Genomic DNA, 27120 nt, shown 5'->3' on the forward strand with positions numbered 1-27120 from the left:
GAAGGTCTCCCATCCAAGAACTGACTAGGATCAACCCTGCTTAGCTTGTGAAACCTAATGAGATTACAGGCTAGTGTGATATGGCTGCTCAGGCTGTTCTCTTAATCCAGATTTTGAATATCTTGTTTTTCATTTTGTCTCCATGTGTCTGTTTTCATACCTCACAATGACCTGTTCAAGTGTAATCCCACCATTAGAAAAATAAAAATACAAGTGAAGAACCACAGACTAGACTCATCCTAATTCTTTTAATCTCTTGATTTAAGAAATTCTCACCAAAAAAGGCCGATGACAAAGATAATACGGTTCATAATCAGAAACACCCAGTGAGAAAAAAAAATTCAACTTTAAACACTTAATTTGTGGTTTTCCACTCCTCCTTTGTCCTGACTTTTATTTTTGTTTATTTAATCAATACTACCACAGCACATTTTCAACCTTTGCAAACATAATTCTAACGCAAGATAAAATTTAGTGTTTTAGGTAAAAACGTTATTTATTGCAGAGGCAGTTTAGGTAGGCAACTCTAAGAGCCAAAGGCAGTGTGCGCTGTTGGACAGAAATCAACAGCAATGCTGTACACTCATTCTCCATTTTATGCTTCAGGCAATTTAAAATACAGTAAAGTAAGTTCCAACCTACCTATCTGTCTCTGTGCTGGGACATGAGCTTTCAGAGTCGTCACAGTGGGGGTTGAAGTAGTGCTGATGGAGGATGTAGTTTTGGGAGTTGATGTGGCGGGCACCTGGACTGATGGTGTCCCGGAAGCAGCTGCCTTAGCATTGGATGCTACCTTGGAGATCACAGTACTGAGGGTTGAGAGATCAAGTACTGTGGGTCGCAGCCTGCCTGTGATATAAGCAGCTAGCCGATTGGCTGGATGTAATGCCCCCATCTGTCCCAAAAGCAGTTTGGCCTGAGGATAACTTTTACCATTAACCTGAAAGAAGTGGAAAAGGGAAATTCTGTGAAGAAAAAAAAAACTCGCTAACTTACCACCTTTGGACAAGGTGTTTCATTCCATGGGATATCCAAGAGTGCTTTTCAGAGTAACATTGCAATTCAGAAGGGGCATTATTAATCTGCTTTCTGCTCAGGATAACTCCAAGCAATTATTTCACATCTCTATATAACCTATAGATTTTAGATGCCATTCAGACTCTAGGAGAAGGATATTCACAAAGAACCATAGAGTCTAGAGATACTGAAATGAAGTAGAGTGAAGCTGGCACACATCTTTCCTGCACTTCGACTTATGCCTCAGTCTTGACTAAAGATGGATATTCAAACTTGGTGAGGATGAAGCTTTGAATGTATCACTCTTCAACTAATCTAATTACCTTCGATGGCTGTCCAGAGCCACAAAAGAAAGAATAATTAGAGTGCCGTGCATGTTGGGACAAGGCTTTAAAAAGAGACTGCAAAACAGTTTATTTCGGCAATAATTTTCATTATTACTCTGGCTATTATTTGATATTGTGACAGGGTGTGGGACACTACTTTGTCCCATCTGAATAAGGGGTTAGCTTCAACTTAGTGTCTCCCTCTCATTGCACAGAAGTTAAAAGGAAGGACTACAAAAGTGTTTGGGAGACAGATGGAGTAGAACATCTTCAAGAAGGATGGACTACACATCTGTGGTCACTGCATTGTGTCAAACTCTAAGCTGTAGAGTTTTATTGTTTATTTTCTGGCCATGTTAACTATTTTATTTTCATGATGTCAACAGCACCCTCTAATTTTCCGGAATAAATCTTGAAGAGGCCCTACTGACTAAAGCCAGTATTTTCAAAAATGGACTAGTTATTTTCGATGCCCAACTTGAGACACATTAAAGGGACTGATTTTCAGATAGATGAATATTCACCTTCCGTAAATCAGGCCTACCTAAGGTGCTCCAAAAATTGAGGCACCTAAGACCACGAGTCACTCTTGAAAATCTTGGTCTAAGACTGTTTTTGCTGATGAATTATTTAGTCAAGTTTAAAATGTTTATACATTTGTCTGGCACTGTATTTGTATAACTTCATGCAAATACAGTTTGCTCTTTTTTCCACTCATATGCCTTTCCTAACATATTCTCCCTGTTTTCTCTATCAAAAATATCTGTATTTCACAAGAGGCTTCATCTCTCTTCAGAGTTTATCTCCTCCTCCTACTTGATCCTACAGTTAAGTCATAACGCTGAATTTGTGATATCAACAATTTCCAAGAAAGTCCTAAATCTGAAATCAGTTGATATGACTTCAAGATCAAGAACCTGGTCTGAAAGGGATAAGCAGACAGATAAGGATAAGTTACTGTAAAAAGCAATTAAGTTTGTTCAGTCTCCTTTTAAAGATTTTTCCCAGTGTGCATCTCTGTTTTTTCTGTGGCCCTGGGCACCTGTCGATTAAAGACAGAGCTAATTGCATCTGTGGTAAGTTTTACAAATATAGTGTAAGAAAGACCCTAATAAAATTTTGCTCCTTGGCTACCCAAAACCCCAAAACAAGCAACAGAACAATCTAAATGACTATGCTTCAGACTTTCAATCAGCCTAGAATGTTACTACTGACTAACTCCTGAAAGTGACAAGCCTGGGAAACTGAACTGCAGACTTAACTGCAACATCTCCCAGATAGTATGAATGTGTATTTGATAGACAAAAGGCCAGGCAGTCAGTAAATTCTTGCTCCATGAAGGAGTTCAGGAACACTGGAGGAAATGGAATCTAATCTCCACAGTAAAGGCAGAGGAACCCACCTGAATCAAGCCCGAGGGGCTCAAATTAGCTTTGCGTTTGTAGGCGACCAGTTTTCCTGCAGGAGAAAGCCCTGTATAAAAAGGCAAGCCTTTTCCCCCCTGCAACTTCTCCCGTAGTTTGTCCAAGGTATCTGCCCGCAAGAACTTTATGTTTTCTGATATTTTGCATGATGACACTGCACTATCGGGAGTCTCCAAGACAGGCGTTTCAGGCTTCTCACCCTTGTCCTGGCAGGAAGGCATTGAGATTTTCACTCTGGAGGAATAGATGGGAAGGTTCTTCTCATCCTGGGCCTTGTGCTCGGAAGCCAACTCAATAATGAAGCTACCCACTTTGAGGGACTGTGGCATGTTACTGTTGATGTGCTGTGATAGGATGCTCAAGATCTTATTGCGATCCTCCTCCCAGTTGCAGTCAGAGATAATCTCGATAAGTTTGGTTGGCCCACCTGGAGTAGTGTGACGAACATAGGAGGTGGAGGAGGATTCCCCCTCACTACGGGAAGACCACCAGCTTTTCTCTGAGAAAGAATTGAAACAGGTTTCTGCAATACTATGGAATTTTAATACCTGGACATTCAGAATAGTTTTATTCTCCCCACCTCCACCCTTGTATTAGCAGCAGGGATACAGAAGTCAAATAGCAGCTCAGAGCACCACTCCCCACTTCACAGGATACAAAAAAAACAATAAAACCTCAACGGAAATCAAACAAACAATTACAACCTCCTTATAGTTCATTCCCTGCAGCCATACCACCTTGCACTGCAATCCCATCACATCTCACAAGCTAAACAAAGCTGGGTCAGTTCAGTAGATGGAGGCAAGACCTCCAAGGAACACCACCATGCAGCAGAGTGGTGTTGGTGATTCAGTAGGTGGCACTTTTCCTTTGGAGTCAGAAAAGAACCAAATGTCCCATAATGGCTTTAGGGGGCACTGTGCTGCTAGTGGTGCTGTCATGTAGGAGGCGACATAAAACAGAAGCCTGACCTTTTGTCATCATTAGCGATCCGATGGCACTTTTTGCAAATGGTAAGGATGTTGAACCCTATGTCCTGGCCAAGTTTAAATCTGGTAATTAATCTCTGCCTACCAAATTCACTGGCATTTTCAAATGGATGTATTATTTCCACTTCCCATCTTTAACTGTAGAGTGTTGCTGTGCTCTGTAAATAGTTGGCACATTTCACCTCAAAGAAGGCTTATTCAGTGGTGAAGGACATGTTCCCTCTAGTCTGTCTGATATCTTTAAAGTTCGTAGTATGTTCTGGGACACTTTGAGTTGAAAGATAACATGAATGCAAGATATTATTCTAGACACTTTTTTAATCTATTCTTTATGGACTGGAAGTCTCAAAGTCAGTTTATATTATGCGCTGAGAAAAGTCAGTTTATTTTAACCTTTCAATTCAAACTACGGAGGTTGCTGTGAAATGGTGTGGGCAACTCACTTGCCCGATAGAATTCTAGCTAGAATATATTACAAAGCACAAGCCTGACAGGTTAACCTTGGGTATTTGAGACTTTTGTAACAAGAGCGTAGTAGCAAAAAAACCCGTAAGCATCTCATGGTCACATATGAACACAAGTCGTCTGTGCAACAAAGCCTTGTACCACTAACCAAGCCATTGTAATAACTGCCATTTTATTTTTAGAGCTGCACTTGGTCTTAACCAGACATTTAACCTGTTTTGCTTCCCACTGTACTTGAACACACTGCCTGACAAATCAGGAGACTACATCAAAAACATTATAAGATCATTTTATTAATAACTGTAACACCACAAGACCTGGAGTGTTGAAAATTACAAACAGAGTACTTTGGCATACCATTTAAAGGTACCATACCTGCTAAATTGGGTTTCATATTGCCTTATGAAAGCTCTACGCATATCACCTTCTTGGACTCTCCCTGCCAGGCGGCCCTTGGTTTCATCAATATCTACAGTATTTTTACCAGAAACTTACAGGTAGCAGCCAGTTAAGTTAAGCTCAAAACTCAAATCTTACCTCCTGATTTATCAGTGTCTTTCTCCACCTCACAAAGTTCTTTTTTAAGGGTCTGGTGCTCAGGATCATGCTCCTGGGAGGGGAAGAGAGAATAAGACAGGGGATGGTGGGTGAAGAAAGAGAAAAAATTATTTTCAATCTGACACATTTTCTTCAACATTAAAACATGTTTTAAAATAAACTAGTTCACCACTTTAATGTCCAGAGCTTAACAGAGTAAAGACACATTTCCATTAGCTTTGCCAAAAACTCAGTTCCAATCTCAGGGTGGCTCTATGAATGGACATTTAAAGCACTGCACATCATCCCACATCTGGCTGCAGGAAAGTTCCAGAAAAGATAATTTCATACTGAGCATGTGGATAAATTTTTCAAAAACATTTAAGTTACTTAGGAGCCTAAGTCCCATCTTCAAAAAAGACTTAGATACTTATGAAAATATTGTTCTACATCTTAATCCATGAAATGGTGGATAGAGGAGTTTGTGGACACAAGGTGACAACTCACCTTTCCAGTACAATTATTTGAATTACATATGCTCGGGTCCTTCTGCGGCTTTTTTTCCTCTCCCTTGCGTTCATATGCTCGGACCCGAGCACAAGTCATCATCCTCTCAAAGTACAAGTAAACAGGATCCTTGTCTTCCTCCCGAATCTGCAACCCAAACAGAACAGAACACTTCATTCAAGATATATAACAGAGCTGTGAAACAGCTACACATTCTAGTATCCCTTACCTCCAGCAGTGCTTCAATAAACAGAAAAAATAGCAAGGGGCGCTCCTGCTTTCCAAGGTGCAGTTTCCTTCCTAGTACCATATCTCCCTCTAGGTTTTACTTCTGAATTAGGTTCTCTTTTAAAATGAAAAATCTAAGTACAAAGACAACTATTCTGCTTAACCTGGTAGATGATAAACAACAGAGACTCTGCTTTGAGGCAACCTGCTGAATTCTGGTCACACCTCTAGATGCTTCTCTACCAGTGTCCCTGTGGAAGGTTTTACTTTTCCTATTTTCATGGGCTAAAAAACAAAGCAAACTTTTCAGTCTTTGGCACTGGAAATCAAAATTTCTTCATGGGCTAAAACAAAATATCCATTAGCTTTAAAATATATTTCCTAACTTGCCTCGCAGGTCATTCATTACTTAGATAAGCTACACTGAGTAGCTCAAGTATTTAAAGAAATGGTATGTTCTATATTTTGCAAAATACAGTGCACGCCATTTATGAGAATCACTGATTTAAGAATCAAAACCACTGGGACAAAATCATTCTTATACCTAACCTATATTTCGTTTGTAAGAATCAACTACTTTTAAGAATCAAATCAACTGGGATGGATATGATTCTTATAAAAAGAATGCACTGTAGTACCTATTATTGTGATTTTATACAAAAGGTTGCTAGAAATTCACAATCCCTTTCTTCATAAAAACAGAAGAATGGCCACATGGGGTCAGACCAATGGTCCATCTAGCCCTGTATCCTGTCTTCTAACAGTGGCCAATGCCAGATGCTTCAGAGGGAATGAACAGAACAGGCAATCATCAAGTGATCCATCCCACTGCCCATTCCCAGTTTCTGGCAAATAGTAATCCCTGCCCACCTGGCTAATAGCCATTGATGGACCGATCTCCACGCACTTATCTAGTTCTTTTTTGAACCCCATTTTAGTCTTGGCCGTCACAACATCCTCTGGCAAGGAGTTCCAGAGGTTGACTGTGCATTGTGTGAAGAAATATTTCCTTTTGTTCATTTTAAACCTGCTGCCTAGTAATTTCATTTGGTGACCCCCTAGTTCTTGTGTTATGAAAAGGAGTAAATAACATTTCCTTATTTACTTTTTCCACACTAATCATGATTGTTTTTATCCACACTTGTACTGGTGCAATAAGGTCTTAATAAAAGACTGAAAGTGATTTTAAAATTTGGAGGGGATGGGGAGGAGAAGAATCAATCCCACCTCATCAAAATTATATTTACAAAAGTATCCAATAATGGACTTAAATCTCATATCAACCTACTTTAGATACTGATTTATTCAGTTTTTTTAGGGGAAGGTTGGTTTGGTTTTTTAACATGAAAGGAGGTTTTGCCCTCTTCCTTTGAAAGTAGAGCATCTTCCTTTCTTTGCTTACCACTGGATTGGGCTTGGGAGTATACACGCGCCCTGGTTTGACTCCATTGGAAGATTTGTTCTTACTGGAAGGCAAGACCTCTGGGGTAGGCAGCACCAAAGGTTTCACTGGTTCAATGACAGAGGGTGTTGGGATGTAAATTGGTTCTGGATCTATTTCTCCTTCTACTTTTACCCACAACGGACAGCTTCTAATAGGCTGCTCTGGCTCTGTATCACATATAGCTGGAAAAAGAAAAAGGAAAGAAGTATTTTTTTAAAACAGCTTATTTTTGCAATTAAAATGTCTAGTCTGATGCTACAGTAATTACCAAAATGTCAGTCTGAGTCTAAGCACTGCCTACCTAGTGGTTAACCATTCACATTGCCAGGACATAGCACTGGTTGTCTTTCTGGGCTACAAGCTCTAGGCAAGAGTGACTGATTCTTGTCCACACTAAAGTGGAGGGGGAAAGGAACGAAGATAAAAATTACATTAAATTTCATCTTCATTTACCAAATGCCAATCGTAGGAGAGAATGCTGTCACTATTTAAATGTGAAACAAAAATAGAGAAAGAAGTTCTACATATGTGCAATCTTCTTTGGTACTGTATAATAAAATCAAGACACCCAAGACTTCATGACATTTCTCTGTAGCAGGAGAATCATAATTCACTCCACAACCCACATTGACTGGAACATGATGAGACACTGCCTTCAACATTTAAGACTAGGACCAAAGTATAGTCCACATCATTTTCAACATCTCTTTAGTGGGTAATGCATGACTGACATTTTATTTCCCAGACTACACATTAGGGGCCAGATTCTCAGCTAGTATAAAAGTCAGCATAGCTCCACTAACGTTAACTGAGCCAAGACAACTAACATCAGCTGAATATATGGCCCTAGATGTTTAGTTGTTGTGAGAGGGATTAATGAAATATGGCGCAAAGCAAACAAGGGAGTGAATAATACTGAAGTGCCAAATTACATGATGATCAACGTGTTATAACACCACATCCTGGGACTATAAACTGATTTAGGAAAGTAATCAAATGACAGACTTTTTACAAGTACTTTGAATGATACCTGGCTATATTACAAGTTGTAAACTCTCAAAAAATTCCCAAAATGTCAACCATGCAGTTAAATGAATGGCAGATTTCTAGAATATCAATATAAAGTAAGAAACAAGATTTGCTTCTAGTTAGTTCCTACCAAAGCAGATGAAATTTGTGTGTACAAAAACGTCTTGGATCTCACCCTACTTTCTGGATTCAGCAATGTGGTTGCTATAAATTCAGCATAAAAATCTCATGCAAAAGCACATGGCTTTGAAATAGCTTGAGTGATTACTCTGCCCCTAGTAATACTCACTGTATTCCATCTTCTTTCTCCTCCTCCTATCTTTCTGTTTCAGACCATCTTCCTCTCCATCACCCTCTTCTTCTAACTCTTCCTCTTCCTGCTGCTCTTCCACTTGTGGCCCATAGAATACAACACTTCCACGCACAGCTTTCTTCAGGATTTTCTTGTGCTTGGATCCTCCCTTTACTAGTAACACCCTTCTTTTCAAGCAAGTGCAGCCAAACATGCAGTCAGGCCTGCGGCAATGGGTAGGCTGACGCTTTTCCAGGGCTAGACTAGCACAGACACAACCCAGACGGCAGAAATCATTGTTGCAAGGCGGTGCTCGTCTTCTGATTATTTTGTGAATAGGTTTATTTTTAAGAGAAGCCTAAAGTTTAAAAAAAACCAAAAACTATATATATATATATATACACACACACACACACATACACTTGAAATACTACTGAGATAAAAAAAACATGTATGCATACAAGTTCAGCATTCACAAACAATCATTGCCAACACACTATTTACATGAGATACAGAAATTTGCAATTTACACTGAATTACAGGACACAGGATGGTGTCTTCAAGGAGGTGGTCACTCCCATTCTGCCCTGATTAACAGGTCTGGTTCCACCTCTGAGCAAGCTGCAGTCAGGAAAAGACCAACTGTAAAGAAGATTCGGACTTTCCCTGTGCAGAAGAATTTGCAATTTACACTGACTGACAGGATAAAGGACAGTTGCATTAAAAGTCTGCTGTAAGGTCGTGTCACGTGACATTCTATAGCAGGTAGTCCAGGAAGCAGAAGAGCTAAGATACCTACTTAAAAGATATACCCAGGAATTGACATGAGCAGGACTTATTTTCAATTAACTACATTAAAGCAACATTAATTCTGTACAAAATCAGGAAATGCCATGTTACCATGTACCTGTACATTTTTATGGTACATAGCTAACAAAATTAACAGTATATATTAAGATACATATCAAAATTCTATGTTACTATAATACTGTTTGCACAATAAAAATCCTAGGATATACAAAAATTATGATTCCTAGACCAACATTAATTCTACCATATTGCACTGATCTAGTATTTTCTATTTCTTTCTTTCTTTCTTATATATGTATCTTTTCCCTTGCTAGGTATCTTGCAACTGTCACTTCCACTGGGCATACAGTAGGCTTTTACTCTATCCCAGGGTGGGCAGTGCTCCTTGCCAATGTCATGGGCACATCCAATATCACTACTGGCAATGTAGCTCCCAGGAGAGCAGAAATATTTAAAAACAAAAAAACCGCCCCCCCCCAAAAAAAAACCCCACACACAAAATGGCTTCTCACTTCTGTGGGTTAGAAATTCCTCTTGAAGGAGACAAAAGAGTGTCCACTGGAGAGTCCTGATTAAGAAAATTATATTGTATCAACACCATTTTTAATTTAAAACTATAGCTGTTGCTACAATAGAAACATTTTATTTCACTTTGCAGGGTGAGGCCAAGACAAGAAGTTGATAGTTTGGACAAGGGTGGGCACAACCAACACACTTTTGCTGGGTAACTGTTCTTCTGAAATGGCAAACCCCTTCTTCACAGTAAAAGTGAGTGAACTAGTCAAAAGCTCAATTGTACTGTCTCCAACTGTCTACACTGCTTGGAACAGACAGACAAACTGAGAAAACATTTTCTTGACTTTATAGCGCAACACAGCTAACTGGTAAGAAAAAATATACAGGGTTAGGGGTCACCTTATTGGCATCTATCTCTTTGTTAAACATTAGCTATTAGGTATTGGAGTGCAGAAGTAGTAGGCATGATAAGAAGGCAATTACAGTAGCTTACCTGAGCAGTGAGCAGAGTTGCCAGAGATATGTCCGCTCTTTCTTCTGTGATGTGGGTCCGTGGTTTCCCATCCCACAATGCACAGTCCTCTAAGTCCATCAACTTCACCTGGGACTTAGATAAACCAGCTGGGCGAGTAGCCTGTTGTTGCTGGTGTGCCTGACGCAGACTGATCTGCTTTGGCAACACGTTTTCATCTAGAGCTGGCACCATAAAATTATCCATCTGATTAGCCACGTTGCTACTTGACAGAGACTTAGTGACCTTCTCCCCTGGTACTGAAAAGCTGTGTTTCTGCTTTAATACAACAGGTGAAGGTAGTATGGGTTTGTAGGATGATTTTACTCGGCTCTTTGAAGCTGTCTGTTTATTCTGAGTTTTCATCTTCCTAGAGGCAGAAGACACAGAGAGAGGCTTGAAAGTGTAAGAGGTGGATGGAGTGATGGCGGATTGCTTCTTTAGAACACTGTCTAGTGTTCGTACATAGCTAGTGCTCTTGGTTGGAAGCTGATAAACCACAGGAGAAGTAGAAGTGCTAGAAGAGAATCCCATGCTTGTTTCCATCAGTTTCCCTTCATTTTCCAGGTACTCATCCAGCTTGTCGCTGCAGAAAGCGGAGCGATTCTTCAAAGAGTTCTCTGAACTACTACCTGAATAAACATGGAATCCAAATACACAGGAAATAACTCCAAAGAAAGTACACTGTCAATTCTCCTAATAAGCCAACACAGAACAGTCATATTTCTTTAACTTTCCAAAGCTTTTATACAATCTTTGGGTACGAAATGGGTGACCATAGCACAGCATGCATGCCAAATATGGCCACTGAGTTCTACAACGCACCTAGCGGACACTGGAATTTTTTACATGGATGGATGATTCATGGAAGTTACATATCAGGATGCAGTGCTCCATCCAGCTCTGAATAGGGAACCATGAAGACCCTATCTGGAGCACTCCAAACTAGGACATGTAGTCTCCCCAGCCTACATCTTCGTATTAAAAAGATTATGGTGGTTTCAATCTAACTACAGTTCAAGGTACCCGTTTGGCTCCTCAAGTTGTCAAATGCAGCTTCCTGTTAGGCAAAGGTTGGGTTTCCTCAAAGTATGAAGTATCTACTCCTATTAGAATTTTAAAAATACATACCAAAAGAACTTGCAGATTTCCTCCCCCCCAAAGAACAGTCTAAAATAGTACTGAAGATAATGGTTCCCACACTTCTCCAAACAAGGGTTTCTTATACAGAGTCCAAAATGGATCAGTAATAACAAACCTATTTCATTGTTAGCTTTTGCCTTTTCTCAACAGTCATTTGTGTAAAATAAAAATGACATATTTATCCTATTTCAAATGGGAAAATAAAATCTCTTCCCACAAAACCCCATTCAGACCTTGGAAATCTGTACCAGTGAAATTACAGTAACAAGGAGATTCTTTACTCAAGACCATTTCTGCTCCAAAAATTTTCCACTAAATATTAAAATAAAGCAGTAATTAAACTTCAGGAATCTGTTGGTAGGCCACATTTATCACACAAAAACGTTTTTTTCTACCTCTTACCTTCATTTCTAGAAGCACCGTGAAACTTCCCTCGCCAGCCCTTGATCTTGGTGAAATCATTCGTCTTCCCTGTCCTGGAAACAAAGGGAAACCCAGCATCTGGAAAGAAAAGAAGTCAGCTTTAGCTTACCAATCAGGTGTAAATACAATATTACACATGAACGAATAATGATCCCCTACACATGGAACATCACCACTTCTAACTCTGCCCCATAATAACATGGAAGTCTAACTGACTCTGACTACAGCACCCTAAAGGCAAAGTAACAGAACAAAGGCTTAGAATGGACATTTGGGGCTTCAATTTCAGCAGTGAGATCTATATGAGATAGCACTGACACTGTGTACATACATGACTCCATGTGTACATGCAAACTGGAAATTGTCTTTGAGTTCATGGCTAGACAGGCAATCTATGTGTGTCCATTTGGGGAAACCCAATTTTATACACAAACATGCATGCATGCACTAAGAAGGTGTACAGCTGCCAAGCTGATGCAATTATGGAAAATCAGGGCCTGACGGTCACATGATAGACCACTTGGCTAAGAGGAACACAGTAATTTAACAATAAGTTTATGATATATGGCCTTCGTATAAAGATACTTCCCCCATTAAAACAAAAACTCCTATGCACTACCTCCTCATCACTGGCATTCAACTTCTTTTTAAACTCCTATTCCACATACACAACTAACCCCCAACACTCCAACTCTCAACAATAATTCTGAAAGAATAAATAAGGCATTTTTAAAGCATTGTTTACCTACCTGGACAACCAGGACTGATTCCTGGGTAGCTCCACAAAGAGTAGTTGTTTGAATAGGAGAGCGGCAGCTGCACACCCAGATATTTCAGGTCAATGCTCATTGTTGGGTCTACAGAGTTCAACTTCAGTCCCACTGCAACAAGCAAATACTAGTGAAAATCTCCACATAGACATGCAAACTATGTCAGCAGAAAGCAACAAACCTTTTAAGATGAGTTTTTATTCATTGTGTGTGTAAATAGATTTGAAAATAAAAAAAAGAAAGGCCAGGGGTTCCAGTTTCCAACCAGACTTCAACTCCTATGCAATTTAGACACTACAGCATCCAAGATCATACCACCTGATGTGCATGGGTTGAGATAAAAAAGAGAAATCACTTCCATCTCTCTCTGTCCAGGGTAGAATTTAAATATCCCACTGCACTTTTTAAAAAAGAAGGAGTCAACTTCTGTTCTCCTGGGCATCATTCCTTATCCCAAAAACAACAGCTCAAAAAAACTGCATGCAAGATATTGCTTAAAGTTTCAACAGGATACAATATTCCTTACTTATTACCTGAACAGTTTTGTGAACAGTTGTAGTGGGTGAAGTGATTCCTGAATATTTATTTTATAATCAATCTGCATACATACACTAATGAGCATTTGGGAAGAAAAGTCCTATAAAATGGAAGACATTAATTACGATTATGGCTATTGTGTTTACATATTCAGTCACTGCACAATCAGTATCTTACTGATGGAATTCTCATTCTTTGTAACGTATTATGGGATACTGTTAATATGAGAAGCACTATATAAAAATAAACTTTTTCTTAGTAGCTGAACAGAGAAACAAAAAAAAGTAATTATATAGAATAATTCAACAGAGCAAGCTGCTAGGTCCAAAGGAATTTCTAGACTCTTCTCCCCTTCTATTTGCCCACGTGCTTTTCCTCTAAGGAATCTTCTTGCAATGTTTGGGATAAAATAAATGTATACCAACCATAACATTCACTTTCTTTCACTTTAAGCAGCCAGAGAAGGGGGTTACTAAGTGAACAAGTCAATCAATAAAATGGCTAACCTGGAGATGTGCAGTTGAATAATTTAGGTAATAAAAATGACCTTTTGTATATGCATGATTATTTAAATTGGAATGTCTACACATTGTGCTGTAGAATTTTTTTCTGAGACGTCCCAGATTGAACAAGCCAGAGGAAAATTCCCCATCTCATCCCAGAAGAGTTCATCAATTTATGTCAAGATTAAAACTACACGAGCTAAATTTAAAAACAAAAACAACAGAGTTCTCTTCAAGGCTCCAAATTAAGGGATCCTGAGCAAGATTTTTTCTTTATTTCATGTATAAGGTTCCTTTTGCCACAACCATGAAACTGACAATCTACATGAATCCTGCAGATTGTTATTTGTTGGTGGGTGTAGCCGGGAGGTGTGGCCTCCCTTGGAGATTGACAGCGAGGGAGAGCCAAACCCCCTCTGGGGGGCAGAGCCCGGGAGTACAGCAACACCTGACTGGAAGAAGGTGGGCGGGGCAAGGAGTATAAAAGGCAGGCCTTCCTGCTCAGGAAGGTGAAGGCGGCCAAGGGAGAAGGACGTCTCTCCCTTGGTGCCGGGGCCTGGGTCCGGGCCTGATCGTTACTCGGAGGAGAGGCTGCCAGAGCTGCCCACTGCCTGGGGCCCTGAGGACCTGGAGGAGCCACCTGAGCCCAGCGAGCTGGAGGAGCCACCTGAGCCCAGCGAGCTGGAGGAGACCGTGGGGCCTTGCGACCTGGAGGAGCTACCTGAGCTGCCAACCCCTTATGAGCCAGAGGAAACCCCAGGACCCTGCGACCTAGAGGAGCTGCTCTCCGCGGATGATTCTGAAGAGTTCCTGGACCTGCCATTGAACGACGAGGCTGAGGGATTCTGGAACTTCCCTCGGGTAGAGTACCCTGAGGAGACGGGGTGCGACTCAAGGGAGAGAGTGGGAGGAAGTAGCCTAGGGGCAGCGGACTACTATCCGGCTGAGCTTATGTTCGCACCAAGTCGGCGTGTTTCAGCTGAAGCCCCAGTGACAGGACACCCCGTCACTGCCAGGGCCCTGAGCTGGGACTCAGTGGATATGGGTGGGCCTGCGTTCCCCCTCCCTCCCTTTCCTACCATGACCTAGGAGTGATCGCCCGCTAAGGGCCAGAACCTGTTCCCCGCTGTCTGCCCTGCCCTGCCTTGCCTAAGGGCCAGGGCTTTGGAACTGCTTGCTCTCCCCTCTGGAGGCTAGGGACTGTTTTCCCTGCTGCCGGCCTACCCTGTCTGAGGTCTGGGCCTTGGACTATTTCCTCACCCTGCCAAGGGCCAGAGACTGTTTTCCCCATTGTCTGCCCCGCCCTGCCTGAGTGCTGGGCTTTGGGACTGCTTGCTTGCCCCTCTGGGGGCCAGAGACTGTCTTCCCCTCTGCCGGCCCACCTGGTCTGAGGGCTGGACCTTGAACTACTTCCTCACCCCTTTGAGGGGCTAGAGACTGTTCCCATTTGCTTTGCCCGCCCTGCGTAAGGGCCAGGGCTCAAAACTGCTTACTTACCCCATGAAGGACTAGAGATTGCTTCCCCGTTTGCTTGGCTCGCCCTGCCTAAGGGCTGGGGCCTGGAACTGGGGCTTGCCTACTAAGGGCCGGAGACTGTCTCCTCTTTATTAGGACTCCCCACAGGGCCTGGAGGTGTGGCCTCCCTCGGAGATCGACTGCGAGGGAGGGCCACCGGCCCTGCCCACAACAGGGGTCCTTTACAGTGGGACTGAGGTAGTGCCCAGAGAAAGAACAGTTATTCGCCCTACAGTAACTGTAGTTCTTCGTGATGCTGTAGTCAAGTGTGGATCCCACCGTAGCTGCACATATACCTCACACACACTATCCGAGTCCTTTGAATAGCAGTGTCCTTTGGGGCCACATAGGTGCCGTGCCTTGTCATAGTCCTGTGTGAGGGTATAAAAGGCAATGGCCACCACCTTCTGTGAGTTCCCTTGCAACTGAAGCCAGTGACAGCTGATGATTCCAAAAAGCAGGGATGATGGGTGGGTCATGGGATCCACACTGACTACATCATCTCAGATAACCTCAGCTGCAGTAGGGTAAGTAACCTCTCTCTCATTCTGAGAGTATGTGTGAGTGAATTCCACTATAGGTGACTGGCAAGCGATATCCTTTCAGGATGGTGGGAATAAGACATTTCAACTGCATCCATTAATACAGTGACTGAAGAACTGCTCTCCCAAACTTGGCATCAGACCTGGCTGTTAAGCCAAAGCAAAATGCTTGACAAGATCAGTGGTCCACATTACTGCTTTGCAGATTCTGATATCAGCACATTCCTGAAGCAGGGGAAGGATGCTGCTTGCGCTCTGGCGGAGGGAGCTTTAACGTTTGGTGGAAGGGGTACATCAGCCACCTGGTAACACAGTGAGATGCACTCTGTTATCCATTTCTTTTTCTCTGTGAAGAGATGGCCTGACCTTTAGAATGCCTGGCTATTGCCAGAAATACACTGGCAGACTGTCTAAACAGTTTCATCCTGTCAATGTAATAAAGCAAAGATCTGGACACATCTTGCATATGGAACTTCTCTTCTCCCATGTGGAGTGTGGTTTTGGGAAGAAATAACAGTTACTTATCTCGTAATTGTTATTCTTCGAGATGTGTTGCTCATTTCCATTCTGATTTAGATGTGTGTGCGCCACATGCACCGGTGCCGGAAGTTTTTCCCCTAGTGCTGCTGGCCCCATCCCTCTCACAGTTCCTTCTTGCCGGAACTCCGACAGAGGGGACGAAGGGCGGGTCATGGAATGGACATGAGCAACACATCTTGAACAACAACAGTTACGAGATAAGTAACCATTCTTTCTTCTTTGAGTGCTTGCTCATGTCCATTCTGAATGTAGGCAACTTACCAGCTGTACCTCTGAAGGTGTGCGGAGTTCATGGCCGTGAAGATTACAGAACCGCTCTGCTGAATCCTGCATTGTCCCGACCTTGCTGCGATAGCATAGTGGGACGTGAAGGTATGTATAGACGACCAAGTAGCAGCCCTACAAATATCCTGACTAGGTATATATGCCTGATAGGCCGCCGAAGACACCCAAGCTCTAGTGGAATGAGCCGACAGGAACGCTGGAGGTGCGACCCCCGCATGCCATAACAGGTGCGAATGCAGGCTGAGATCCAGGACGATATTTGCTGCGAGGAAACCGGTTTCCCCTTCATCCTGTCCGCAACTGCCACGAAGAGTGTGTGGAGTGGCGGAACAATCTGGTCCTATCGATATAGAAGGCTAGAGCCCTCCTTACATCGAGTGAGTGCAGATGCCTCTCTTCACCGGAGCTGTGAGGTTTAGGGCAGAATACCATCAGAAAGATGTCCTGATTAACATAAAAGTAGGAGACAACCTTGGGGAGGAATGCCAGATGAGAGCAGAGCTGGACTTTATCCTTGAAAAACACCATACAAGGCAGCTCTGAGGTCAGGGCCTTAATCTCCGAAACCCTATGTGCAGAAGTGATTGCTACCAAGAACGCCACCTTCCAGGACAGATGCATGAGTGAGCAGGAGGCCAACGGTTCAAAGGGCGGCGCAGTGAGCCGAGACAGGACAAAGTTCAAGTTCCACTGGGGAACTGGCTCTCTAATCTGAGAGAAGAGTCTTTCCAGCCCCTTGAGGAATCTAGAAGTCATTTCATGAGAGAAGACCGATCTGCCCTGAATTAGTGGGTGGAACGCCGATATTGCAGCTAGGTGGGCTTTCACCGACAAAAAGGCTAAGCCTCCCTGCTTCAAATGAAGCAGGTAGTCCAGGATCATCTGTATAGAAGACTTCATCAGCGACACCTTGTGATCAGCCGCCCAGCAAGCGAAGCACTTTCACTTTGCTCACGGCGTAGGCACCAGCAAGGTCAACAGGTTCCTCATCACCTGAACCACCTCAGGCATGGAAGGGACCCAACAGGTGGCAGAGGCCTCTGCCGCTCCCTGGAGTTGTCGTCAGCACGGTAGACTGACTCGATGCCAGTCTAGGCGGAGACACCTTCCGGACTAACTCCGGCTTCTCTAAGGTTTTCTTAGCTGACTTCAGTGCCGGCGACCGCTCCCTCTCTGAGTGTGCCTTCTTCTGGCACTTCTTCGGCACCAGGGATGACGAACGGTGCCGGGGGAGCTCCGACGCTGGCCGAGTGCTTTTCAACAAGGCCGTGATACTCGGTCCAGAATCCTGTCTTGGCTCCATCGCCAGCCTGAGCATCACTTCAATCAGAAGGGCCTTGAGTCTTATCTTGGTCCTTCTTGATTCTCGGGCAAAAGCTCTTACAAATCTTGCACTTCGCAGAGAGGTGGGCTTCACCCAAGCACCTCAGACAGCTCTGATAAGGGTCGCTCATTGGCATAGGCTTCTTTTAAGAAGCTCAGCACTTAAATTCTGGAGACCACAGCATGCCCTGACCCTGGGAGCTTACTAGCTGCAAACCTAGCTAACTTTCTAGAACTTTGAAACTATATACACTGGCACAAGATAGAACAGAAACCACTTGCGAGAGCAAGAGAGTCTTTCCAGCACCATCATGGGCGGTAAGAAGAAACTGAAAGGGAGGGGGCCGGCAGCACCATATATGCAAGCATATTCACGCTCCACTGCAGAAGGCACTAGAGCCGGCCCTACGGGTACCACTAAGGGGAAAACTTCCAGCACCAATGCACGTGACGCACGCACACATCTACATTCAGAACGGATATAAGCAAGCACTCGAAGACTGGTTTAGATTAAATGCTAAGACCACCTTGGGGATGAATTTTGGGTGAGGTTTTAGCACCACCACGTCCCTATTGAATGTCGTATAAGGAGGTTCAGCCCTAAGTGCCTGAAGCGAAGTCACTCCTCTAACCAAAGAGATCGACACCAGGAACACTGTCTTTGGAGTGAGGAAATAAAAGGAGCAGTTTGAAAGAGGTTCAAAGGGAGGCTACATAAATCTAAGGAAGACTACGTTGAAGTCCCAGGCAGAAGTAGGTTCTGAAACTAGTTGGTAAGTATGTAATAGCCTTCTAAAAAACTTTGATAATGTCCAGTGAGAAAAGACCCAAAAAAACCCAGTTCAGGTGCAAGGCAAGTTAAGAATGCTGTGAGGTGGACCTTAACAGAACTGAATGAAAGGCTGGCCTGTTTAAGTGCTATAGGATAGTCAAGGATCTTCAATATTGAGGCCTGGACCAGGCCCAGGCTATGCTGTGCTGGCCATATAGAGGGGCTCTTCAATTTAGATGAATATGTCTTCCTGATCAGTGTCTTCCTGCTCTGTATCAGGATTTCCTGGATCTGTAGGAAGCAGTCTCTGCCTGTAATACTCAACCAACCAATAACTACACAGTCAGATGCAGTGACTTCAGGTCTGGATGAAGTATCAGGACATGGTGCTGTGAGAGCAGAGTTGGGCAAATCTGGGAGCTGGGTAGGCAGCAGAATGGACATTTGTAGGAGGTTTGTCAACCAAAACCATCTCAGCTACTAGGGCACCACAAAGATGATCATGGCTTTGTCTTGTTTGAGTTTGGGTTTTACCCTGGGACTCTGGATAATCCATGGAAAGACATACAGAAGACACTGGAATCACTGCAGAAGTGATCCCAGGCTCATGCCCCTTCTGGAACAAATCATCTGGCACTTCATGTTGGTGGTTAACAAGCCTATCATGGAGGTCCCCAAACAAAGGAATATCAGTTCTATGATGGACCACCACAGTAATCACTCATATGTGGTAACAGATTATCTGCCCGGTTGTTGATGACTTCCAAGAGGTGAAGAGTCAATGGTATTATCCTATTGGCACAACTATATCCAGAGCTTAACAGCTTCCAGACAGAGGCAAGGCCAAGAGTCCACTCCTTTTCTTGTTTACATAGTGCATCAGATACATGTTATCTGCTAAGATTTGCACTGTGTAGTTTTGAAGAAGAGGGAGGAATGCCACGCAGACTAGCCTGACAGCTCTGGGCTCCTGGACAGAGCCCCATGTCTTTGGGGATCAGCTTCGGGGACATAGAACACCATGTCTTCCATGATCAGCTCCCTTGTATTTGTAGACAGCCCAGGTGGACTCTCCAACCTGTCCCTGATGCACCTGTTATTAAAGTCATTGTCAGAGGGGGAGCAAAGAACAGTACCCTTCCATGCACTTTTCTGGGTTCCTTCCATTATCTTAGATGATATGAAGCGGAATTACAACGTTCTTGTTCATCGGGTGTATTGTTGGGAAAGAGATTGACTAGAGTCAGAGTTGAAGGGACTATTACTGAAGTCTGGCATGCAGCAACACATAAATGCTTGCTGACATACAGCCTAGCAGTCCCAGATACATCCATACCATTGCAGTCAGGTATGATTCTAACCTAAGTAATAGCAACCCCACCGACAGCAACCTGTTCTTTGAAAGGTATGCTCTTGCTGACCCAAGTTGATCACAGCTCTTATGAACTCAGTCTGTGATGGGATAAAGTAAGTTTTCATAGTTCACCATGAGGCCTAGCTGAGAGAATAAAAAGAGGGCATATTTCAAGCTCTCCTGCTGGGATCTACTCTTGACCAGTCAATCATCCAGGTAAGGGTATACATGAATGCCCTTCTTTTGGAGATGTGCTACTACTACATCTAGTACTTCATGAAGATTCTTGGTGCCATGGAGAGTTCTACTGGTAAAGATATGGCCCACCATGAATCTTAACTACTTACTGTGGGTTGAGTAGATGATTATATGGAAGTATATGTCCTGTATGTAAAAGTTAACAGCCACGAACCAGTCCTGGGCCTGAAGATGTGGGATGATGGAGGCAAGTGTTATCATTCTGAATCTGAGGGGACACATGTATTTGTTCAATCTCCTCATGTCTATGATAGGATGAAGACCCCCTTTCTTCTTCAGGCTAAGGAAATGACAGAAGTTGAAGACTCTTCCCTTGTACTACCTCATCTACAGCTCCTAGATGAAGTAACAAGGCTGCTTCTGCTTCTTACATGCAATGTTGCCGTAGCCATGTCAGTCCCAGGATATTAGCGAGACAAGGCAGATGAGGTAATAGCTTTTACTGGACCAATTTCTGTTGTTGAGAAAGACAAGCTTTTGAGCTTACACAGAGCTCTTCTGCAGGTGACCTCTCATCAACACAGGATGATCCATCCAATAAAAGATATTTTCTCTGTTTGTAACAGGCTTTTGTGAGAAGGGAAAGAGTAAGGAGTGGAAACGTATAGGCCCCTACAAATTCACAGCCATAAAAAACACCTCATGGATCCTGAAATCAGATCTCCCCCATGAAATCTAGCCATTGTTGGGAGGAAGAGGGGTAGGGCTGGGGGCATCTCAGCCTGGGGCTCCTACTGTGCACCAAGCTCCAGCTGCTAGTCCCGGAGGGGCTGAGGGGGATGGGACTTCCTCTTCCTCCACACAGCCGCTCTTGGGTGGGAGATCAGACCCACCTCCAGATTCCTCCCCCATGCAGCAGGAAGCTCCGTGGCTGCTGCCTTCAGAGCCAGGCAATGCAGAAATGAGGGTGCAACCCCCCTACAATAGCTTTGTGACCCCCCCACAACTCCATTTTGGGGCGGGACCCCTGCAGTTACAACACTGAAATTTCAGATGTAAACATTTGAAACTGTAAAATTCACTATTTTTTAAATCCTATGATTGTGAAATTGACCTAAATGGATGGTGAATTTGATAGGGCCCTATGTGTAGGATAGCCTTGGGATACAATGTATAATACCCATTTGTCAGCAGTCCTGAAGGTGGGGAGGGGCTCCAGAATGACTTCAATGTGACTCCTGATGCATGTGTCAAATCCGTGGCCCGAGAGGGAGGTAGGTTAGCCAAGGAAGTGGGAAATGGGCATCCCCTGGCATATCTGAGCCTCTTTCGTTGTGATTACTCTGGTCATCAACCCCAGGAGTAAGATAATGCCCTCTATCTCTGCTGGGGCTGTTACTTCTATGGTTTTCCATAGGGAGTTCTATAAGGAGGAAACTGAATACTTTGTTCTCTGGCTGAAGTGCTCCATCACTGACTGGTCCTGTCTAACCTTAGAATAAATTAATCTAATGGCCACAGGCAGTAAATGGGACCTGAAGGAGGGTTGCGGCAGCTTCGCCACTTATGCCCTCACACAGACACAAGAGGAAGCATATGAGGCCTCATCAGACACTTCTGTTCAAAAGTCGCCAATCCCATTCACATGAGCACCTACAGTGAGATTCACAGCGAAACATAACTGAGGAACCACCCAAATTTAGGTCCCCACTGTGGTAGGCAAAGTATTAACACACATAATAAGAAATAGTCTCTGCTCCAGAGAGCTTTGTGTATATATACCTTCCTGGAGACTAGGATGTATCACTTGCTTATGCCTCAAGGACTTCAGATCTTCCAAGAGTTCTTTTTCCAGCAAGCGTATTCTTGCTCGACAACCTGCCCACAGAATGAAAGATATTATTGTATATACGAGATAGCATGTATGATGCAAAATTCATTTAAAATAATTATCTCCCACTGTGTCCTTATACATGCTCTTATCAAGGTCAAACCACTCAAATTTCCCCCCATCACCACCATCCTTTTTTTTAGGTTACTGAGTGTTACCTGGATCACTTGTAGCTAGCAAGGGAGTCTGCAGATTCTGTGATTCTTCTCCTCCAACTCTATCAACAGTGTGAATATCAAGAGCTTCCTACAAGCAAAGAGAGCCTCACATAAATGTAAAATGCTTTAAATTCAAACTGCTGAATTTGACATAAGCTAGACAGCCAAACCATTAGGCCATTATTAGACTGGTCTAACAACAGTGCTTTGCATTACTATGCACCAAACTCCAGATTCCCATCACTCCTTCTCTCTGAGCTAGGGAGAGCCAAGCATGCTATGAAGGCAGCAAATGCAGAAAGATAGTGCTACAACTACAAACTTTTAAAATAACATCTTCAGGGATTCCAAAGGCAGTAGTCTAAAAGGAGACATGTATTATTATTTGTGGCTTGTGACCACTAAGGAGCTTAAGTAAAGCCACTATACCATCCTTCTGAGCACCATAAGTTTTAGTGAGGACACTGAAGGAAGAGTGATTTACCTTTGATGCAAAGGACACAAAGAGAACTCCATCCACATCCTCAAGATCTGGCTTCACATCTGGAAGGATACTCGCTGGTCCCAGAGAGGCATTCTTGCTTGTCACTACATTCTTTCCTAAATTTTTAGGGGGTCGTCCAGCCTTGGAGATCTTTAGCTTCCGGGGCCTTCCCCTTCTACTTGGGCCCGATGACATAGCATTTTGATTAATACCAGTACTCTTCTGGGGCATGAGATTCCTTAGTACACCTGCTTTTTTTCTTCCAGCTGCAAAAGGGCCACCTGTGGAGCTCCCAGGCTTGAAACTAGATTTAGATACAATCCATGATGCCTCTTTGACAGAGCAGTATTTCTGTGGCACTTTGCTTCCAGGATACTGGTTTTTCACAGCTACTTCCTCTGTTTCCATGACTGTGCCTAAGCAAGATCCCTTATGATTTTCAAAACAGATAGGCAAGGAATCCAGTATTGCACTCATTGGGGATTTATCCTTCTTACATGAGGAGAGCATAGTTTGTGGCAGCTCAGATATCTTTACCGTGCTCTTGGTGACTGCACAGGGCTCTAGATAAACTACAGGCATCTTTCCACTATCCAATTTTAACATTTTGGCTTTGGCAACACCTGAAGGGCTGGTTGGCAACCGTTTGGTGGACCTGATTCCTGTGTCTTTTCTGTTCATTTCACTGTGTTTTCTCAGTTGTTTCTCTAATATGGGATCATCATCACTATTGGAATACTCATCTGTTTCCTCATCTGTGTCTTCCTGCTTCACAGTTATCCCTTCAGTGCACACACTTGACCCATAATCATAATCATCTACTGGCTCCTCTTTAATGACTACATTGAAGTGTCCATTTGGGTCCAACGGCGATGCTACCCGGGAGCTGCTTTCATAACTGCTAGCGATGGGACTGGAGAAATTAAACAAGAACTTTACCACACAGATGAAAGATACAAAATTAAGAAGATATCCTGTCATATCAATTGTATTTTCCTTCCCTAAAAAGTTTCCTCAATACTTCACAAGTATATTGTTATAAAAGTAGGAAGATACCACTTTAGCAGGACATCTCCTCCTATAATTCTCAAAAGCCCTCTTTGGGAAGGGACTTCAGAACAACACTGAGGTCAGCTGATCTTGAAAGTGACCTTAAAACAACTACTGCTAGATAGGAGAAGCTTTCATTTACAAGTTTACATTTTTAGGTTAATAGTTAGCATTCAATAAACATTAATATGCCATCTCATGTTTTTTCCATCATACAGAGAATATGTCAATTTCTTATTTTAGGCAGTAGCACTCTCTCCTCTCCTTCTATATCAGAATCATATTTAAATGTAAGTGGTATTCTAACATGTCCCATATAAAATCTCCCCAAATATTTTGAAACCACCAACCCAATTCTGCTCTCTGTTACTCCAGTGTGAATTCAGAGTAATACCACTGAAGTCAACTGACTTGGTTTGAATTTAAATGGGTATCAATGAGAAAAGAACTTGGCTGGACAGTAGCAAACTCTAACTGTAGATGCAACTTCACTCTTATAGATAGTTCTGGGAGGTAGATATTGGTTGCTTCCCATCAATTTTGTTAACACTGTCAAAATCTGGCAGCCAGCCATGGAGAAGAAGCACAGCTACAAAATATGATGTGGAACTGGAAGTGGGTTTTTTCACAATACATCTCAGAGAACAGTAGTTGGAACTTCACAAGTAAGCCTATAGGTAGATGACGTGAAGTTTCACTCAACTACCTCTGAAAACCAAGGCCAAGATAAAAATCAGTAGACTTTCCAAGCAGAAAAGGATTCATTGGACCTTCTGGGTTAAGATCCTTAGATATAAGATGGAACAAAAAACCAAAAAAAACCCATAACCATACCTCTTTTTAGCTAACTGACTAGAAAACAGTAAGACTGAAGTATTCAGCCTCACTTCATCACTTGGATTTGGAAGCCTATTTCTCTAGTGATTCCACAATATTGGTTGCTAGAGTGTCATTAGACTGTAATTGACAATCTTTGGGGCAGGGATCATGGAAAAATGAAGCAGGATTAAAGGAGCTCTGCAATAGTGGAGAAATCAAACCAGCAATAAGAAGGTCAGCTGTTTTAAATTTAAATGACTCAAAGTCTTTAGCAAGGTGCAGTGGGATGAACTTCTTACAACATTTAAATAATTTCAATTAGTTCCTTACTTTGTAAAATGGATTAAATCAGTATCTAATATATATTTGGCTATCACAAGAACCACACACACACACACACACACACACACGGATCTGTTAGGAACACAGAAGGTCCACTTGGTATAGGTTGTCTGGCAGTATGAGCTAAACTGCTCTGCTAACTGCTGAGCCAGTGGAAGATATTAGAGAGAGGTACACTAGGTAAGACCACACCACCACACACACTTTACAGAGGTTGGAAGAAAAGTAGATTCAGCACACAGGTGCCTCAAGCTGCCCCAAAAGGAAGATCAGTAGGTTCTGATAACTAAAAATCTTATCTATTTGAAGTTCCCATCAGTTTTTGAGACGGAATTGTCATCCTCTAAAGCAGCGGTTCTCAACCTGTGGTCCATGAGGCTACTACAGAGGATCCACGGAAAAGAAAAATAACATCTTCACCAAGGAAATGTACAATTTCAAATAAAACTAGTAGCATGTGGTGGCCTGTGAAATGTTTGGAGGTTGAAAAGGGGTCCACACACCTAAAAAGGTTGGGAATCACTACTCTAAAGCTCTTAGTTGTGGGGAACAATGAACCCCCAGTTTCTCGCTCAGATAGAGGCAAAGTAAACAAGTCAGAGTGCAGTACTGCGCAGTCCAGCAGAACAAAGATGAAATCACCAGATCAACGGATGCCAATGTATGAGAAAAGACACCTTCTGTAAACCCAAAATGTTCTGGACCAACCAAACTTTGGATGTAAATCCATTCTCCCTCCAACCCCAGCCAAAAATCACACCATTTGACATTTTATTGAAAGTCCAGCCCAACCCTGTCCGCACTAACCAAAATGTGAAATGTAATCCTACCTTTCAGATACTTCTTGCTTTAACGTTGGCATATCACTAAGAGGCAGGTCTGCATCCAGGAAACCCAGAAAATCCCGTTCTGCATTAAAAGATTCTTTCTCCAAATCAATGTCTGATGGATTCTGACCACTAAATGAAGAATCTAGATCTCTCTGATGTGAATCTAATCCATCGGTTTTAATAGGGCAACCACGATTGCTGGGAGATCTGGAAACACTACCTCCTTCATGCTCTGAACTACTATTTTGCTTCACATCACGCTGAGGTCTACTGTTCAATCCATCATCTCTGAATCCTTTAGCAAAAGGGTTGTAATCTATCTTTAGCTGGGTAATCTGGATGTTCTGATACGCTGTCACTGCAAAGAACTCTGTCTGTGGGAAGGTGAAAGTGTGAACATCAGGACCATTCAGCTGGATAACCTCTGTGGCTTTGTCTGCAGGTACCACGTGAAGCCGCGGCAGATAGCGGTGCATAGAGTGCAAAATGATATGACCTTCTTGGTCCAGAGTATTATTGGTAAGCTTCAGTTTGTAGAAGGATACTGGCTGGAGCATCCAGTACTGACCAGTGGAGGGTGATTCTGGATGAATAAACACCCGCCCCAGAACATGGGGGTCTGCCTTTCCACTGGGCTCCCACCAACGACCATTCCATTTATAGCGGTGATTGTCCACAGGAGAAATGTCCATGACTAGGATATATTTCAGACTGGAATCTAGGCCTGTAATCCAGTATCGACAGTATGGGAACATACGTCTCCCCTGCTTGGTCAGAATCATCTCTGTGCTGCGATGGTAGAACTCATTCCACATGCTGTTGTTGTCCAGGGTGACAGTGATACCCCCTGAGGTACAATCAGCTGGAAGGCAAGTCTTTATTTTGTATTTTATTGGAGTTGACACACTACTGGTGAGAGCACAGGCATCCCGGTTTGCTACTAGAATTCCTTGATCAGCTTTACCATTTCCCTGCTGCTGTTTCAGGATGACAAAAAAAGCAGGTGCTGCGCCAGATACCGTCCCACTGTCCCGGTTACCCAACACTATTTGTTGTTTCTCCATAATGGTGATGGGCACTGCTGTAAATTCTCTTAAATTAACTGCAGCTTCGAAACGGTTCTGGTAGCCTTTTTCCTGGGTTCACCATCCTGGAAACAAAGAAGCAGACCCAATTAACAACAATCAAATGCAATATGCCATAAAATACCCCTCCCTTTACTGGAAGGAACTGAGTCACAACAGAAACATTTTTTACAATATATTTACATATAACAAACCCCCTACATTAAAAGAACATGAAGGTTGCAAAGTCAAGCACCTAAAGTTAGGAAATGCCAGAATTAATGTTGCCTGGGAAACTTTAATTTGCTCCCTTTATGCATATGTACAGTCATTGATCACATACTGTTTTTTCCACAGGATCCAAAGCCTCATGCAATGCACAGGATGTACTGTACTCCTGGGATGAATCAGGGTTATGTAGTGAAGGACACTGTTGTCTGTAAGACCCTTCCCTCAGTTTGTTGAAGAAGTTGGAAGATGTA

General features: G+C 42.9%; 1 protein-coding gene across 6 annotated transcripts in view; it reads right to left on the reverse strand.

Annotated features, from left to right (window-relative positions):
- MGA (MAX dimerization protein MGA) overlaps positions 1–27120 on the reverse strand; it is an 88165-nt gene that overhangs the window by 46007 nt on the left and 15038 nt on the right. For 3 of the 6 annotated variants that reach the window (XM_067557941.1, XM_067557940.1, XM_067557943.1), the window contains exons 2-14: positions 25575–26724; positions 22534–23446; positions 22050–22137; positions 21783–21878; positions 12411–12542; positions 11641–11739; positions 10078–10727; positions 8256–8616; positions 6896–7119; positions 5266–5412; positions 4759–4831; positions 2746–3266; positions 643–940 (exon numbers count right to left, since the gene is read on the reverse strand). In XM_067557941.1, coding sequence (XP_067414042.1) covers positions 643–940; positions 2746–3266; positions 4759–4831; positions 5266–5412; positions 6896–7119; positions 8256–8616; positions 10078–10727; positions 11641–11739; positions 12411–12542; positions 21783–21878; positions 22050–22137; positions 22534–23446; positions 25575–26638 — 4666 coding nt within the window. In that variant the 5' untranslated portion in view covers positions 26639–26724. Of the gene's footprint in view, positions 1–642; positions 941–2745; positions 3267–4758; positions 4832–5265; positions 5413–6895; positions 7120–8255; positions 8617–8742; positions 8880–10077; positions 10728–11640; positions 11740–12410; positions 12543–21782; positions 21879–22049; positions 22138–22533; positions 23447–25574; positions 26725–27120 lie in introns of those variants that run through there. The other 3 variants (XM_067557942.1, XR_010921645.1, XM_067557944.1) reach the window with 3 other exon arrangements.

The sequence above is a fragment of the Emydura macquarii genome, unplaced genomic scaffold, assembly GCF_026122565.2.
Source record: "Emydura macquarii macquarii isolate MOO-44397 ecotype Brisbane River unplaced genomic scaffold, CSIRO-AGI_Emac_v2 contig_1876, whole genome shotgun sequence".
Classification (NCBI taxonomy): domain Eukaryota; kingdom Metazoa; phylum Chordata; order Testudines; family Chelidae; genus Emydura; species Emydura macquarii.